This window comes from Porites lutea, chromosome 2, assembly GCF_958299795.1.
Source record: "Porites lutea chromosome 2, jaPorLute2.1, whole genome shotgun sequence".
Classification (NCBI taxonomy): Eukaryota; Metazoa; Cnidaria; class Anthozoa; order Scleractinia; family Poritidae; genus Porites; species Porites lutea.
Window position 1 is genome coordinate 30,863,845 of NC_133202.1, and position 18,794 is coordinate 30,882,638.

Genomic DNA, 18,794 nt, shown 5'->3' on the forward strand with positions numbered 1-18,794 from the left:
TTCCTTGCGGAATCTGGTTAATACCCCCTATGAGAGAGTTCAGCTGGTCTGGTCCTTCTAAAAGGTTCTTGTTTAAGGACTGGCTGTTGTAAAGGGCGCTACAATCGAAGACTACACGTACTTGATCGGGTTTCTTGGGATGGTACACGTCAAAATGTGGGAGGTACCACACTTTACCAGGCGTTGGCGTCAGGCGTTGTCTGGGACACGACTTGCGTGTTGACGTTCTAATATCTTCTGCATAAAGGCGATGTAATTCTCTCTTGCTCTCTCGTCTTTACATAACTTTCTTTTCAGCGAAAGAAGTCTTCTTAGGCACTGTTTTCATTTATCTGGAAGGTTGACTTCATCTGTCTTGAACGGAAGTGGTGCCTCCCAATTTCCTAATTGATTCTTGTACATTTCTGCAGTCATAATTTGGAAGAAACGTTTGTCTTCAGTCGACTCAACTTGCTCGTTCGCACAAATTTTGCGAGAGTAATTCAGTTCACTATAGTCCAGTTCCATCATCTCTCGAATTATTTGGGGGCTGGTGACATCCTTCGACCGCAGCTTATTGACGAGAACGGCTACAGAATCTTGCTGATGGAGAGGATTAGAGGCTTGAGGGACTTTCAGAATACACGAGTGCGGTAGTTCTTCTCTTTTAACGGTAACGCGATTGACTGATAAGCTACTAAATTCTTGGGATTTCGCTTTATCCAAGCAGACAGGACCGATGGTTGTCCATCCAAATTTGTATTTCTCTGCCCAAGGCTCGTCTGCTTCGCCATAAATAACTTTCAGGGGTTGGAAGACGGTAGGTACATTTCTTCCAATGAGCATGCCGATGTCTATGTCAGACCTGTAATGTATCTCATCGGCAACATCCTTCAAGTGATCCCACCGTCTCACTATGTCAGGAGTGACAATGCCGCTGTGTGTTGCTGGGATCTTCGGTTGAGCATAGGCATAAGGAACTTTAACGGGTGAATATTCGCCGTTAATATCTTGGATTTAAAGGCCGGGGACTCTTCGAATTCTGACAGTGTTGGTGCCCACAATCGTGTTTACTTGAAGGTTAACTTCTGCGCCACTTAGATTTAATTTGCTTTGGAGAGCATCTGTAATGAACACTTCTGTTGATTGGTCCTCCAGGACAGCGTACGTTAAGGTTTCGTTAAGAGGGTCTGACTGGTCCGATACTTTCAACAAAATAATCCTAGCACAGGAACGACGGGGTCCGTCTTTGCACACTCGAGTACAGGCGGATGAAGCTTGGCTGGAGTTGTTTTCTGCCCTCGACGGGTCGTGAACGGCTGTGACATGACTCCTTCCGCATATTTTGCATTGAGGGCGACTTTTATCACAATGTTTGGTGATGTGCTTGTTTGAGCTTGCGCAGTTAAAGCAGAATCCTTTTTAAACAGGAAGTCTTTTCGCTCACTGAAATCGAGCTCGCGAAATTTCTGACAATTTCAAGATCATGAGACTTAGTTCTGTGATAGGGGCAGAATGCTGTTATGACAGTTGAAGCTGTACCAAGGCTATCAGGAGTGGCTGTTGACTTAGAGTCTTTTGAGATACTCTTTGTTGGGCTACGTTCTCCGTCAGGTGAAGACTGAGTTGCTAGAGCTGTAATTTGCGAGCCTTGTCCTGTGGAGGTCTGTGATCCTCTGCGGGAATTAGTTGACTGGTTGGAAGCAGCTCTCTGGTTAATGCTCCCAAGTGATGCTTGCGAGATTTGGGGAATGTTCATTCGCTCGGCGTGAAAGTTGACTTTCTTTACAAACTCGGAAAAGGATGGAAAGACACTGTGAACATCTGTTTGCTGTAACCTCTGAACTTTAGTTGACCACTTGGTTTTAAACCAGCCTGGAAGTTTTTCTATAAGACTCTGAAGTTTCGATGAAAAGTCAAAGATCTTTAGACTTGGTATGTGATCTCTCGCTATCTCCACTTGTTGCAGAAAGTCACTGAACTCTTGTATTCCCTTTGCATCACTGTTCCCAATTTTGGGCCAATTCGTGAGCCTTTTCTCAAAGTCAGCACTTAGAATTGCGGAATTTCCAAAACGGTATTTCAATCTTTTTCTCGATTCTTTGTAGGCCTTTTCAGGGTCGTCAGTCATGAATTGAAGCTGTTCAACTACCTTCTTAGCTGTGCCTTCTAAATGGTGGAATAGAAGGTGCAATTTCTGCCGCGGGGCGACTGGTACCGAGTCTATGAGAGCATCAAACGCGGACTCCCATAGAAAGAATTTTGTCTTGTCTTCCTCTTCTCCCCTGAAGACATCCGGTTTCTCTTGGGGTAAGCGATGGAGTTGGGTGACCTTAGCTAAGGCTTCCGTGATTTGCTGAGTATTATCTGGTGATGGCAAAACGTACACAGGACTAGGCTGCGGGGGCTGCGATTGAAGCGGAACGTAAAGTGGAGGGCTTCCATAAAGGCTTTGTGGAGTGAAATCCAGGTAAGCCTGTTGATACATGACAGGGCTGGTTACCAAACCTTGTTGGAGTGAAGTAGTCAGATATGCACTGTGGGGTGTCATGGGTGTCGATGAAGTGTAACCTCCTCCGAGATACGCAGAGTGATGAGTCAGTGGGGGTAAAGACTGTGATACAGAAACTGAGGACTGCGTGACGGCAGGAACTGAAGAAACTAATGGCCGCGAACCAAGTGCTGAAGTCTGTGTTACAGAAACTGAAATAGGTGCTGAAGACCACGTGAGGAAACTAGAAGACTGCGTGACAGGTGACGAAGATTGTGTTACATGACTTGATGGCTGCGTGACAGACGTTGAAGAATGTGTTACAAAACTTGATGGCTGCGTGACAGACGTTGACGACTGTGTTACAAAACTTAATGACTGCGTGACACGTGTCGGGGACTGTATTGAAGAAGAAACTTGTGGCTAACTTGACGTTTGCGTGACACTTGCTGAGGAATTTGTCACATGAGACGAAACAGAAGTAGAAGGTTTTTGTTCGTACAAAAAACTGTCTATGATGCTTTCAAAGCCCTTGGGTGCCACCTGTGAAAGCGACTCGTCTTCGTTGTTTTCATGTCACGCATTTAAAGCTACTTGATAAACTGCTTCTTCGGCGAGTGTCTCACGTGGTTCTTGTTGAAGCTTTAGCTTAGCGAGGGTTTTCTTGTTCTTTGATCGTGTCAGCAAATATTATCTTTTGTTCTAGAGTAGCTCTTTTGGCCTTAAGGCCTAGTAATTTGCTTACGCTGGACGAAGAAGAGATCCGGGATCCGTAAGACAAGTTTAATTTAGTTTCCTCCTTTACTTCCAAAAATTCCAGGCGACTAAGCGCCGTGGCGCGAACTTTCTCCCAGGAGCTTTGAAGCTCGTATTGCTGCCGAGTTATTTCATTTATCTCCTCTGCTTAGTCTGCTTCCACCGTTAGGTTCATCCAGTCGATAAATCCTTGTATTGCATTGTCTGCAAGGCTTTTAAGCTTTTGTAATTCGCTCCGTATAAAATCAGGGTTGCCAATATCATAAATTGATTTCTCGAAGGATACGAGCTGGAAACGAAATTCTTCCTTTCCTTTCAAGGCCGCTTTTCTCTTTAGATGTACCGTAAACTCACGACCTCTATCGGTCATCTTACGAACACGGGTAGGTCTACCAGCAAAGTGATCCAGGTTGCAGCAGTCGACAATTAACTTGACTAAACTAACGTTCCTTTGAACCAAAGGCTTTGACTATGCCAGCGCGGGTCCGAAATCCAAAACACCCATTTGACTTGAACAGATTATCATAGCTTTAATCACAAATCCAAATAGTTTACGACTCTTGTGAAAAAACACTCGTTAGTTTCAATAAATTTTTTTTATATTCAATCACGGTTGGTTGAACGAGTCATCTATTATGATGACGCCTACAAATCAGCACATTAGCAAACAAGAGACAATTTTCATGTGACAAATTGTGTTGCAATCTCATTTCCAGGGTATCTCTTCTCCTTCAAACGCGTCAGAAAGGACTCTTAACAGTAGTCATGGTGAAAATGCAAGACTATCCAAAATTGCTAAAAGGAGCACATCGAATTTCTTTCTGCTTACATTTGTCCAGTTATGGTGGATTTCCATTGTAATGGACACCGTGTACGTAAATTTCTAGTCAGTTGACTATTCTGGGTTGCATTTTAGGATACAAAAGAGAGAATATATTCTTAGCGAAGATCGATTAAAAAGGTCTAACAGAGCCCCTGCTACTTAAGTTCTGGTCATTCATTGCATTCCAGGTAACCATGACAGCATCAGTATGGCGTATTAACTCGAAAGAGAATCGCACTCAAATAGGTTCTTGGACCCGGTTTTCGAAAGTCCCGTTAATTACTGGCCCCGAAAAACTGTTTTATTTATCGGTCAAGATATAGGTTTCAACAGTCTCTCAGATAACTATCAGTTTACAAAACATTTGGACTGGTTTGTCTGCTAGGACCTGCGCTTTTTACTTTAGATTGATTTCCATAGTTTGCTTTGGATCTGTAACGTTTTCCAGACTTCGAGAAACGGATCCCTCGGCCTCGTTCCCAGGTTCTTTCTCCTTGGAAACGAGGATGCGGATCCCTAAGTTGAGGAATACTGTCGCTATCATAATTTCTTGCGATACAAAAAGGACCATAAGAGAATCAAGTGGCATTAGTGCTAATAGACCTTTTTCAACCTTTGGAGAAAAGATTCTCTCTTTTGTATCTTAAAATTCAACCCGACGTATCATCTGAGGACGCATTTAAGGGTTCCATTCAAAAACTGTAACAAGGGTCAACAAAGATATGCATATTTTTATTTTTTTTATATGCAACAACAACAAGGCAAATTACGATTGTGAATAGATAAATTTTCCTTGAACTTCTCACATCAGCATTCATTCTAGACAGTCCTACGTTCTCTTATGTATGACTTCTTTCAATTGTTAAAAGAGAATTCAACAAGTGGTGATTTGAAGGATTGAAAACGCGAAGGACTTTTAACTAGCGAAAGACCTCTAATCGGAGGGGATGAAAACAAACACAAACACGCACTTTGCAAAGCATCCTGCGACTTTTAATGTTATCATTCCATTACCATTACAATAATCGACCTCCTTTTTATCTGTAGAACTGGCTGGAAGCGATATTGTTTATCTTAGCAGAATGGATGTTTTGTCTCGGCATTTAGGCCTGAGCTTTAGGAACTTCTTCAATGAAGATCCTGGACACAGACTGCCAGCCCGTGAGGGCGTCACCAGCGCCTCCATGTTGACAATTACCAACCCAGAATCCCACGCGCACCTTTCCTTTGTGAATGTTGTTACAATGCCCCTCAATATGGCGGACGCGGTGCAGATCTTGAGTGTTGCCTTGCCACATGTACACAATACCGTCGATGGGTAGAGGAGCTGAGCATTCTGCGCCGTTGAAAGTGAAGTACCAGCGTTTGCAACAGCCTGTACACCTGTAGATTCTAAGAGCACCAGTCCAGGCCACATGAAGAGCAGTGTCAGAAAAGTTCTTGGTGAAGATACATTCCTATAAAATATGAAGGAAATAAACTTAGAATAGACAAATCATTTGCTTATAAAAGTGAACTTTGCCATGTAATATTAAATATATAGGTGTATCTTTTAACCTTTACCTTTATTAAACCATTGTCTTTCTGATCGTTTAATTTATTCCATGCACACTCTTTCCAGTTTTTAACAGGCATCAGACTCTGAGTCCCAGGTTGTCCACGTTGTCCACGCTCTCCTTTTGGACCTGGTGGGCCCTGTACACCAGGCTCTCCTTTGACACCTTCTTTTCCATTTACACCAGCAGATCCCTGGGGCCCAGTCTTTCCCGGGCTTCCCGGGTCACCTTTCGGTCCTTCTCGGCCATCACGTCCGTCACGGCCTGGTAACCCGTGCATGCCTGGAATACCACCAAACCAGAATGGAGGAGATTGCTGGAGAAAGTAACAGAAAGTTACCTTAAAAAGTGTTATTTTGCGTTGAGAAAAATAACTCCCTCAGTGATTTAGTCTCATCGGCGATGCTTAGCCACCTCTAGACAGACCCCCCCCCCCCCCCCCAAAAAAAAAACGAAAACAAAACAAAACAAAAAAAGATAAGAGTAGTGTGCCTATATGACACACTTTAAACAATTTAACCCCCTTCCTTCCCCCCACTAGCCTTTCGGAAAATAAACCCCTGAAAAAATTCTGACAAATATTTTATAATGTCTGCGAATAACCTTAAAATATTTTTTCCCCTTCGTTTTCCGTTTCCCAACTGTATTTGGCTCGTTGTGTCACGGTGTTGTGGATAAAATTTACATTAACGCATCGTCAGATTTACGGTCAAGACATACCATTTAATCGAGGCACGAAGTTAGTTGATGCTGATGGATTTAAGAAGTTCCCTGAAACCTGTTTCTAAATTATTTGTGCTGATAAGGAGCTAGACTTTGTTTAAGTTTACGGAAACCATTCTATTTTTGGAAGGAATCTATCCCATTTCCCGGTTTAGTATTAGTTGCCCCCAGGTAGTTGCCGTCATTTATTATGAATTGCTGTTTTTCTGAATTATCAAAATTTAAATTGAAAAAGCTACACATTTGTCTCTGAGATTTGCAACCTTATCACGGTTTTCACGATTTTTGAAAGATGCGATCTATTGCTTAGACATTCCTTCACGTCGACTGAGGCTAAATAAACTCTCAATGCACAGAAAAGTACTCTTTAGCAGTTATTGGATAGCGCAAAATGCGAGGTTCTGTTCTTAAAGTTTTTTCGCTATTATTTGTTCCAGTTATATCAAGCATGCGAGTCCGCGCAGAAAGTTAATTGACTCACCATATTGCTCGAATCACTCACCATATTGCTTCGATCAACTTCAAAAATTTTAGCTCCTCTTACTTTATAAGCTATAGTCCAGTTTGCGAATTCATTGCGAGTAAAGTGAGATTATCCAGTCTATTTGGGTACTCGCATTGCTCGAAAAGTCTCAAAACAATTGCCGATCACTTAATGTATCGTTAGGAAGCGCAAATTTCCGATTGCAAGCGAAAAAAAACAGACTCATAGGACTTGAAAAAAGCTGGAAAATTTTTTACCTGTGGACTCTTTTTTGCTCGAGTTGATCGTCGTAAGTAAAATAGGCCACGTTAGTTTAACAACAGCTTTTTCTTCCGTTCTGTTAACTCTTTTTTCGTGTTTTAACAAGTTTTTGTTTACCATAAATTGATTACAACTGTTAATTGGAGTGACTGAAAATGAACATTAAATATTGACTGAAAATTTCTTCATCCAAAAACTGTCTAGTACTGTTAGGATTTCTAACTTCCCGTATTTAGGTTTTGTTCCGAGGTCAGCATGAAGTAAGAATACATCATACGCCGACTACGATTTTGCAGCATTGGTGAGGCGTGACATGGATACTGCGAACGTAACATTGAAATACTTGAAGAGATCCCTACCAATTATTTTTTGGTAATGAATTCACTGCTTAACAAAATAATTCCATACCTATGGAAACATGAATACAGCTACAGCTTCTAAAGTTTTCGTCACTAATCACAGATGTTAGTTTATTGAAATTGAAAACATTGTTATAGACATCCACAACACGAGGGAAAGCGGGCAGAACTTAATGCTCCTTAGAGTGAGATCCAACACTGCAAGAAAGGTTTTTTACCTTCATTTAATAGATCGAAACGATTTGACAATATTCTAACAAAATTAATTAGTATAACTCGGTCGTGATTTTTTAAAAACCGTATTTTGGAATCCTATTGATCGCAAGAAAAGTACTTTTTATGTTTTTCAGTTCAGCTTGACAAATATATAATTTAGTCTTTGGCAACGTTAATACAACCATCTTAACATTTTTGTTATCCGCTGAAACGACTCTAAAAGACTTTTTTATGGGGTTGATTTCTTACTAACTTGTAAGCCTGTAGTCATCGTTTGAGCAGACTACCAAGGGGGGGAGGGGGTACCCCCTTATTTGGCCTCATGTGTCTCTGAAGAGGATATGATTTTCAAGGCCTTGAGTCTTAACAGGATATACAATTTCACTTTTTATAATAAGCGTCTTGAACAGGGTGTCTTTTTGGACCCGGAATGTGAAGGTTGGCGGTGAGTGGTCTACATTTGTGGTACCGACAATTATTTTCTTCAAATAAACATAATGCTGTGATGTTTGCTTAGTAAAGAACGTACTTAAAGTCAGTTGTCTTTAGCATAATTATAAGATAAGTTGTATATTAAGTATTTAAGGTTGTATTTGCCTTTTCACCTCTCATGACTTAACACTTAAACTGTCTCGCTCGAATAGCTCGCTTGTTTGCTCGACATGTTCTCGTTCCATTTGCTTGTTTAGTGGGGCTATTGTCTTCCATTTGATATCATGCATGGTTGACGGTACTGATTGTTGTCACTTTTTACATCGCGAAATTCTCTATAGAACCCTTGAATAAACTCGAAAACGTTCCTTTGTAATAATAAAACGCGAAGACTGAAATTTTGAAAAGGGAAGAGCTTTACAAGCATTTCTAATACAATACAGTGTTTCAAAACAAATATTTTTCTGCAGCGAAATTTGCGATGAAAAGACTTGCTAAAAGCGTTCCATTCTTAGGTATTTTAGGTATTTTATTTATTTGCCACACGATTACGATAATTACAAAAAGATGCCAAAAGAAAAAAATGTAGGAAGAGATGGCGAGGAGGCCTAAAAGAAACTATAGAGCTTATGTTAATTAGGCCTCCTCAATTACAATTTTTCGAAGATAGTATAAAAATTACGGCGACGGATACAACATAATATGAGGTGAAAAATTAAACTAATCAATATTACGGAAGTTTACGAATGTTGAATATTAAAAGGCTTTTTCCCAAAATTTTTGTTGGAGTATACTAATAATTATTACAAATAAATGCCTTAAGTGCTCTTTTAAAGGAGAAAGGTGAGGAAGCGTTGATGATGTTGGTGTTTAAGGTGTTGTAAAATTTAGGTCCTTGATAAAAAACGGAAAATTGTTTGCTTCGAGTACGACAGAAAGGCAGACGAAATTTACACGAGTTTCTTGTATTATACGAATGAATTTGACTTTGTAAGGTAAATTTACAATGAAATTTTAAAGGTAGAGTATGGTTTTGATACCGCGGTCTACAGGGTTAAACCTTATAACAGTAGCTATTTTCTTAAAATGAAATTATAACAACTTCTACTCGTAGATTTGCTTCCGTTATAATGTTAGAAGAAGCTAAACCTCGAGTGTGTGTTCGAGAAGTAGTTAATTAAAGTTTTGGTTTGTGACAAACAAAACTACTGGGACAAGAAACTGAGCCATAATAACCGCCTGTAGCACTTAACCGTTTTGGTTATAAATGCAAACATATTCTTTTAAAATTAAAAGCATTTTAATGCTTTATTTTAGGTTGTAAGTATTTTCGTTTCATTCATTCTTTCTTCAGTGAGTCTTGCTGGCGGGATCCTTCTAGACGATCGAAGTTGAATTTGGATTATACTATAATTGCTTTGCTTTTTAATTACTATTAAAAACGGTTGCCGATAAAAGAGAAGGAAAGTAATAAATTCAGTTTATTGTAAAATTTTTGTGTATCGGGTATCCGGATTATATGTGCCAAATAGCCATCAAGATAAGATCAGATAAAACCTAGGCAGCAATTAATACATTCGTTGTCTTTACTGTGTACAGTCTAATGAGGAACTATGAATCTGTAGTGACTGAAGTGGTTATCTAGCATATTAGTTAAAACCATAACCATAACTGCGGTTTTAGGAAATATACACTGACCTCACAGCACAATTCATTACTCGCCATTACAGCTGTATACGGTAGTCGATCCTAGGACGTGGCTAAATTAGAGAGCTGTAGATTTTCTTTCGAGGCTTTACTCACCCTATCTGGTTCATTCTCCTCGCTTTTCTGGAACTGAACATGTGTTACTCGGCGTTCGAGTGTTACACTCCCTTCTCATAGTTACTGAACTTCACCGTAAAAGCTCAGTTGATCATCACATCCCGTAGCTTTCGTTCTCGCTGCCAATAACATTCTGAGTTTCGGTATTAAATTGCTTTCGCAGTGCAATGAAATCTTCAAATATTGTTTTTTACATTTTTCAAACGCTATAGTCACAGCGCCGTTTGTTTCAAACGGAAGAAATATAGCGATAATTAATTCATTTTAATTCGAGTTTATATTCTTGTAGTGTTTTATGGTCGAATGTTCACCTCGTAGACTGCGATATTGTATGATAGTAATGATAATTTACGATGCCCAAGTATTAGCCAATGATGGCCTAATGTTGTGGTTCAATTTTTAATTGAGCGCAGCATTATGTTAATAAAGGTTATATTAATTAAGCCGCGCATTGCAGCCTGCTAGCACGCTCTCCTATTAGCGGGATACTTTGAAAAGTATGCGCGAGCGGCGGCGCTCGTTCTCTCGCCGCTCGCTTTGTTCGTCACTCTTTCTCTCAGGCTAATCTTGGCAAGTGGCGAGTACGGTCATCCGTCTGAACTTGGTAACAAGCCTTACAATAAATCTAATTTCGCATCGAAAAATTGAACCAGATTGTATCAAATGACCTGGAGATTATTATAAGGAAGAACTTTGACGCATCCTTTCCGCAAGCTTTATTCTGTTGAGAAAAAAATGAAAAAAAAAGGGTAGTAGAAGAAGAAAACACTAGGGCAATAGGATGAGGGCCAAAAAACGGCAAACCTCTTGTAGCACAATAAGGAGATATGAAATTCGTGTTGCGTTCTGCGGAAAACGAAGCACAGTAATTTTGAACTCAGCTACAGCAAAAATTCAGTCCTAGTAAAGTACCATTTTCATAGGCATGCACTGAGAAACTAATAAAAGGATCTGAAACCATGTCTATGAGGCAATACTCCAAGTTTGATATATTGAAATTTTAACTTGACTCTGAGATTTTCTGCTCATTTCTCTATATTTGATTTGGTTTTCTTTGTGCTCAAGTCTCTCCTGGGAATTGCGAGACAATGGAGTCGTGAAAAATTTGCAAGTTTGACCCTAAAGCCTCGGAGTCATGCCAGAATTTTAATACATCCCTATTATAGCATACAGATGTGGAGTTTAAGGCAAACTTTGAGCTTTAGAAACTTCTTCAATGAAGATCCGGGACACGCACTGACTGATCACCAGCGACTCCAAGTTGACAATTACCAACCCAGAATCCCACGCGCACCCTTCCTTTGTGAATGTTGTTACAATGCCCCTCAATACGGCGAACACGGTGAACATTGCGAGTGTTCCGTTGCCACATTTTACACAATACCGTCAATGGCTAAGGGAGCTGAACACTCTGCGCCGTTGAAAGTGAAGTGCCATCGTTTGCAACATGCAGTGGTTAGATTATAGTTTGGAACCGGCTCCTGGCTAAAGTTTACAATCCTTCTCTGGAAATACATAACAACCTTTCTGTTACGTAACGCTGATGAAGTTGGAGTGATTCGAACGAAATATTCGTTTTGTTTGAATTTGTTGCTCTGAATTTTGGAATGTTATTTGCTAAAAAAACCTTTTAATTTTGCTAATATCGTATGGAAGTTATCTATCACTAAACAATAAATGATAATGTCAAATTCTTGTCAATCTACTCTTATTTAAACCGCCCCAATTCCCCCTATTTTGGTTTTCGCAGCCACATGAAATACGCGATGCTAAAAATGAGACAAGTTCATCGTTTCAAAACAAAGATAAACGACCGTTATGTACGTATCGACTGTATCGGATCAGAATGAATGGTCTTAAATTGCAGAAAAGTGGACGTCGTTGCCATGGTGGCAAAGAAACTGGGAGAAAAGGACTCCGAATAAACTGCAAATGCAGATAAACAGAGTTAAAAACAAATACGTACTGCCCTAAAAGAAGTAAAACTGGCCGGGGGAATAATTTTAACTTTTACTACTCCTTGTGTTTTATTTGCTACCAATCTCAAAGTCAAGGTCCAATAAATCGTGCACCCAATGCTTCTGTTTGTGAGAGTGTAAAACAAAGCATTTGAGGCCAACTCCTTTTTTTATGATCCAATGTTCCATGTGATATTCACGTGATAAAACGAAGTGGGATTTTGATGCAGATACAATTTAACCTTACCTTTATCAGACCGTGATCCCTGTTATCATCTAAGTTTTTCCAAGCACGTTCTCTCCAGTTCCTGTTAGCCAGCATTCCACTTGATCCAGACTCCTCCTTCGGACCGGGGGCACCTTGCTCCCCTTTAGCACCGTTTGCACCAGTAGGGCCAGGAGGACCCTGGGGTCCAGTATTTCCTGGTATTTCTTGGTCACCTTTCGCCCCGTCACGGCCATCCCGTCCGTCACGACCCGGTATCCCAGGTGTACCTGGTATGCCGGGCACCCCATTACAAAAGGATGTTGACTTCTTTAAAAAAGGAGGCATGATACAAATATAGGAGCAAGAGAGGAAAAGGGTACCTTTTCTTTTGACTTGAAGGAGAGCTCTGAGCTTCTTTAAGGTGGCATCCTGGTTGTTTTTTTTTGGGAAATGTTGTTGATTTGGAAAATAAATAAATTAGGGTAGAAGACATAAACCAGCTAGTCCGCTAGTGGTCTCAGAAGCACCTTGTTGTGGTGGTTGAGTATCTGGTATTTGTTTACTAATTATTCACTTCATGTTTTAGTTCTTTAAGATCCCCAAATCCAATATTTTCCAATTTCCCAAAATTTTAAACAGAACCTCCCTATTTTATATTTATTGAAAACATTCGAAAGAAAATCCAAGTATTCTTAAAAGATAAGGAAACTAAAGACTCCAACTTAATGGAGTCTTTTTTTTTTGATTGAAGAAAATCTTGGCTAGATATTTAAGAAAAATGGCGCACTAAACGAAAAACAATACTTTTAACTAGAAATCCCTTTAATTGTCCCGTTCAGGGTTCGTTTGTAACAAGGCTTTGGAACTGGTGCAATTAAAATACAGTGCACATTGTTTAAAAGTTTCAAATTAAAATGAAAAATAGTCTTAATATATGAACCCTTTGCATGAGTATTTACAATTGAAATCAAAATAATATAATACCCGGGAGTTTGGTCGAAGTAATCTGAGTTTGTAAAGTTTACGACTCATGTGAACAGACACTCGATAGTTTCAATAAATTTTATATATTCAATCACGGTTGGTTGAACGAGTCATCTCTTATGATGACGCCTACAAATCAGCACATTAGCAAACGAGAGACAATTTTCATGTGACAAATTGTGTTGCAATCTCCTTTCCAGGGTATCTCTTCTCCTTCATACGCGTCAGAAAGGACTCTTAACAATAGTCATGGTGAAAATGCAAGACTATCCAAAATTGCTTATAGGAGCACATCGAATTTCTTTCTGCTTACATTTGTCCAGTTATGGTGGTTTTCCATTGTAATGGACACCGTGTACGTTAATTTCTTGTCAGTTGACTATTCTGGGTTACATTTTAGGATACAAAAGAGAGAAAATATTCTTAGCGAAGATTAAAAAGGTCTATGAGAGCCACTGCATCTTAAGTCCTTGTCATTCATTGCATTCCAGGTAATCATGAACGTATCAGTATGGTGTATTAACTCGAAAGAGCATCGCAATCAAATAGGTTCTTGGACCCGTTTTTGGAAAGTCCCATTAATTACTGATCCCGAAAAACTGTTTTATTGATCGGTCAAGATATAGGTTTCAACAGTCTCTCAGATAACCGTCAGTTTACAGAACATGATTTGCTTGCTAGGACCTGCGCTTTGTTTTTTAGATTGATTTCAATATTTTGGCTTTGGGCCTGTATCGTTTCTGGGACTTCGAGAAACGGATCCATCAACCTCCTTCCCAGGTTCTCTCTCCTTGGCAACGAGGATACAGATCCCTAAGTTGGGGAATACTGTGGCTATCATAATTTCTCGCAACAAAAAAATGACAAAAGAAAATCAAGTGGCAGTAGCGCTGTTAGACCTTTTTCAACGTTTGGAAAAAAGATTCTCTCTTTTTTATCTTAAAATTTAACCCGACGTATCAACTGAGGACGCTTTTAAAGGTTCCATTCAAAAACTGTAAAAAGGGTCAACCTCAGGCATATTTTTATTTTTTTATATACAACAACAACAAGGCAAAATTACGATGGTGAATTGATAACCTTTCTTTGAACCTCTCACATCAGCATTCATTCTAGACAATACTGCGTTCTCTTATGAAATTTATTTTGTAAATCAAGATGTCCGGTTTAACTACATACATGTATGACTTCTTTCAATTGTTAAAAGAGATTTCAAGAAGTGGTTATTTGAAGGATTGAAAACGCGAAGGACTTTTAACTAGCGAAAGACCTCTAATCGGAGGGGATCGAAACAAACACAAACACGCACTTTGCAAAGCATCCTGCAACTTTTAATGTTATCTTTCCATTACCATTACAATAATCGACTTCCCAGTAATCTGTAGAACTGGCTGGAAGCGATAGTGTTTATCTTAGCGGAATGGATGTTTTGTCTCGGCATTTAGGCCTGAGCCTTAGGAACTTCTTCAATGAAGATCCGGGACACAGACGAGTAGCCAGTGTAGGCGTCACCAGGTGCGTTACTCGGACAGTTACCAACCCAAAATCCCACGCGCACCTTTCCTTTGTGAATGTTGTTACAATGCCCCTCAATATGGCGGACGCGGTGAAGATCTTGAGTTTTGCCTTGCCACATGTACACAATACCGTCAATGGGTAAGGGAGCTGAACATTCTGCACCGTTGAAAGTGAAGTACCAGCGTTTGCAACAGCCTGTACACCTGTGGATTCTAAGGGCACCAGTCCAGGCAACGTGAAGAGCTGTGTCAGAAAAGTTCTTGGTGAAGACACAGTCCTAAATATGGGGGGGATAAACGTAGAATGCACATCATTTGGTTATAATAGGAGGTAAGATAAAAGTACAAATGAAGATAGCATTTTATACCAAATAAAAGATTTAACTCGTTAAAATTTACCTTTATTAAACCGTTGTCTTTGCCATCGTTCAATTTATTCCATGCACACTCTTTCCAGTTCTTAAAAGGCATCAGACCTGGGTTCCCAGGATGCCCACTTTGTCCACGATCCCCTTTTGGACCTGGTGGGCCCTGTACACCAGGCTCTCCTTTGACACCTTCTTTCCCATTTACACCAGCAGGTCCCTGGGGCCCAGTCTTTCCCGGGTTTCCCGGGTCACCTTTCGGTCCTTCTCGGCCATCACGTCCGTCACGGCCTGGTAACCCGTGCATGCCTGGAACACCACCAAACCCGCAGAATGGAGGAGATTGCTAGCGAGAGAAACAAAAAGTTACTTCAAAAAGTGTTATTGTGCGTTGAGCAAAATAACTCCCTCAGTGATTTAGTCTCTTAGCAATCTCTAGGGAAAAAAAAAAGAAAAAGAAAGAAAAGTACTGTGCCTTTATCACACACTTTAAAAAAATTAACCCCTTCCTTTCCCCCACTAGCCTTTCGGAAAATAAACCTCTGAAAACGTTGTGACGAATATTTCATAATGTCTGCAAATAACCTTAAAATATTTTTTCCCTTCGTTTCCCGTTTCCCTACTGAGTTTGGCTGGTTGTGTTAAGTGTTGCGGAGAAAATTTACATTAACGCATTGTTAGATATACGGTCAAGACATACAGTTTAATCGAGACAAGAAGTTAGTTGATGTTAGTGGATTTAAGAAGTTCCCTAATACCTCTTTCTAAATTATTTGTGCTGATAAAGAGTGAGTCTTTGTTAAAGTCATGGAAACCATTCTTTTTTTTAAGGGAATCTCTCCCATATTCGGGTTTAGTATTAGTTGTTGTCATTTATTATGAATTGTTACTAACAGTTTTTTCTAAATTATCGGAATTTAAATTGAAACAGCTACACATTTATCTCTGAGCTTTGCAACATTATCACGATTTTCAAGATTTTTGAAAGATGCCATCAATTGTTTAGACATTCCTTCACGTCGACTGAGAGATAAATACTCACAGAAAAGTATTCTTTAGCAGTTATTGGATTGCGCAAAATGCAAAGTTCTTTTCTTGATTTTTTTTCGCTATCATTTGTTCCAGTTGTATCAGGCATGGTCCCGTGCAGAAAGTTAATTGACTCACCATATTGCTCGAGGTTTGTTTGGTTTTGTTACCCGCCACTGCTGTCAAGACCAAAAATGACGCAACAGCAAATAAACACAACAGAGCCAGAGAGACTTTACACGCTGTACTCATCGTGTCGGTTTTTTAAGGGTTTTTCTAAAGACGAAGTTGGAAAATAAAGTCAGAAATAAAATCAATTAAATGGTCAAACAAATCCTACCACTAGTTTTCTAAAAGTGTCGTGTTCAAAGTTTACCCGAAGAAGACCCTCATAAAAACTAAATGTAGCTGAATCCTTATCCTTCATTAAAACTCGCAGTTTTCAATTTATCGTGAACTTACTATCAGGGGCAGCCAACGACAGTTCCTTTTGAATACAATGGAAACACTTCTTAGGCTATAATCCAGAGTACTTTTAGATATCTAGAAATGCATTTCTAACCGGAGCTATAAAATGATCTAAAATATATCTATTCGGTCATCCTAGACGAACTTGAACTTTTTCGAAATTACAAGGGCCTCAGTTTATTTACCGAAAATTTTAGATGTAATTTAACGTATTACCAAAGTGAGAATTTTACTAATTCCTTTCTTCATCACATTTTTGAATCCGAAAATTTTAGGTTTCCTTTTTTCTACGAAAAATAGCCCAACCCGAGGAGTGAAATGTGAAAAATTAAACTATAGAACTGAATCGCAATGGTACAGTCATCTAGAAATTTTTAGTTTTTAGCCGTCCTAAAGTAATAGGAAATTATAGGCAATATTTGCTTCTCCGAACAGATATTTTACAGAAAACAGTCGCCTTCTTACTCAGTCACACCTATTTCTGTGCCCCTCGTCTCTTTTAAGAAAACGCACCCATGGATGGATTTTCAAACTACACTATGTTCGTGAAACAGATTTTGAAAGACTCTCCGATCAACGTAAAAAATTGTATGTCTTCTTATTTTTAAGCTGCAGTCCAGTTCGTGAATTCATTGCGAGTAAAGTGAGATTATCCAGTCTGTTTGGGTACTCGCATTGCTCGAAAAGTCTCAAACTAATTACCGATCACCCGATCACTATGCATCGTTATGAAGCGAAATTTTGCGATAGCAAGCGATCAAATCCAGACTCAAAAGGACTTGAAAAAGGCTGGAAAATTTGTTACCTGTGAACTCTATTCTGCTCGAGTTGATCGTCGTAAGTGACATAGGCCACGTTAGTTTAACAACAGCTTTTTTTTCCTTTCTGTTGATTCTTTGTTCGTGTTTTAACAAGTTTTTGTTTACTATAGATTGATGATCGCTGCTAGACTGATTGATAATGAACATTAAATATTGACTGAAAATTTCTTCATCCAAAAACTATTTAGTACTGTTTGGAGTTTTAACTTCCTGTATTTAGTTTTTGTTCCGTTTGCAGCATTAAGTTAGATTAAATCACACGCCGACCATGAATTTACTGCTTAACAAAACAACTCCATACCTACGAGAACATGAATTACATACTAGGTATAAGTTTTATCACGTATCAGGTAACTATGTTGAAAGGCCTTACTGACAGGAATACTGTCACTTCTAAAGTTGTCGTCACTAATAACAGATGTTAGTTTCAATTATTGAAATTGATAACATTGTTCAGAACATCCACAACACGAGGGGAAGTGGACAGAACTTAATGCTCCTTAGATTGAGATCTAACACTGCGAGAAAGGCTTTTTACCTTCATTTGATAGATCGAAACGTTTTGACAATATTCTAGACAAAATTAATTAGTATAACTCAGTCGTGATTTTTTAAAAGCCGTATTTTGGAATTCTATTGATCGCAAAAAAAAGTAAAGTACTTTTCATTTTTATCAGTTCAGCTCGACAAATACATAATTTGGTATTTGGCAACGTTAATTCAACCATCTTAACATTTTTGTTTTTATTTTGATGGGGTTTATTTCTTACTAATTTGCATGCCTGTAGTCATCGTTTGACCAGGGGGTGCGGGGGGGTTTCCCTTATTTGGCCTCATGTGTCTCTGAAGAGGATATGATTTTCCAAGCCTTGAGTCTTAACTATAACAGGATATACAATTTCACTTTTTATAATAAGCGTCTTGGGGAGGGTGTCTTTTTGCACCGGGAAAGTGAAGGTTGGCGGTGAGTGGTCTACATTTGTGGTACTGACAATTATTTTCTTCAAATAAACCTTAATCTGTGATGTTTGCTTAGAGAAGGGCGTTATAACGTAAAGTCAGTTGTCTTTAGCATAATTATGAAATAAGTTGTATAAGTATTTAAGGTTGTACATGTAGTGGCCTTTTCAACTCTCATGACTTAAACTGTCTCGTTCGATTAGCTCACTTGTTTGCTCAACATGTTCTCGTTTCATTTGTTTGTTTAGTAGAGCTATTGTCTTCCATTTGATATCATGTATGGTTGACTGGGTTGACGGCACGAGTGTCATTTTTTATATATCGTCAGCTTCTCTATTGACTTACTTTATCAGTATAGAACCCTTGAATAAACTCGAAAACGTTCCTTTGTAATAATAAAACGCGAGACTGAAATTTAGACAAGGGAAGAGCTTTACAGGCATTTCTAATACAATACAATGCTTCAAAACAAATATTTTTCTGCGGAAAAATTGGCGATGGGAAGACTTCGCAGTCTACAATGTGAATCCTTATAACTATCTTTATTCGTTACCATAACAACTTCTGCTCGTAAATTTGC

At 39.2% G+C, this 18,794-nt stretch overlaps 2 protein-coding genes across 2 annotated transcripts; both read right to left on the minus strand.

Moving 5' to 3' along the window:
- Nucleotides 1-5,020: 5,020 nt before the first annotated feature.
- On the minus strand, nucleotides 5,021-7,097 carry LOC140928304 (collagen triple helix repeat-containing protein 1-like). Its single transcript, XM_073378041.1, has 3 exons — nucleotides 7,070-7,097; nucleotides 5,613-5,921; nucleotides 5,021-5,506 (listed from the first exon to the last, which is right to left on the minus strand). Exons 2-3 carry the CDS (start codon nucleotides 5,883-5,885, stop codon nucleotides 5,153-5,155), a joined length of 627 nt encoding a protein of 208 aa, XP_073234142.1. The 5' UTR covers nucleotides 5,886-5,921; nucleotides 7,070-7,097; the 3' UTR covers nucleotides 5,021-5,152.
- Nucleotides 7,098-14,363: 7,266 nt separating this feature from the next.
- LOC140928302 (collagen triple helix repeat-containing protein 1-like) lies at nucleotides 14,364-17,282 on the minus strand. The gene is made up of 4 exons (XM_073378039.1): nucleotides 17,239-17,282; nucleotides 16,104-16,241; nucleotides 14,971-15,282; nucleotides 14,364-14,849 (listed from the first exon to the last, which is right to left on the minus strand). The coding sequence occupies exons 2-4, from the start codon at nucleotides 16,215-16,217 to the stop codon at nucleotides 14,496-14,498; spliced, it is 780 nt and encodes a 259-aa protein (XP_073234140.1). The 5' UTR covers nucleotides 16,218-16,241; nucleotides 17,239-17,282; the 3' UTR covers nucleotides 14,364-14,495.
- Nucleotides 17,283-18,794: the final 1,512 nt, after the last annotated feature.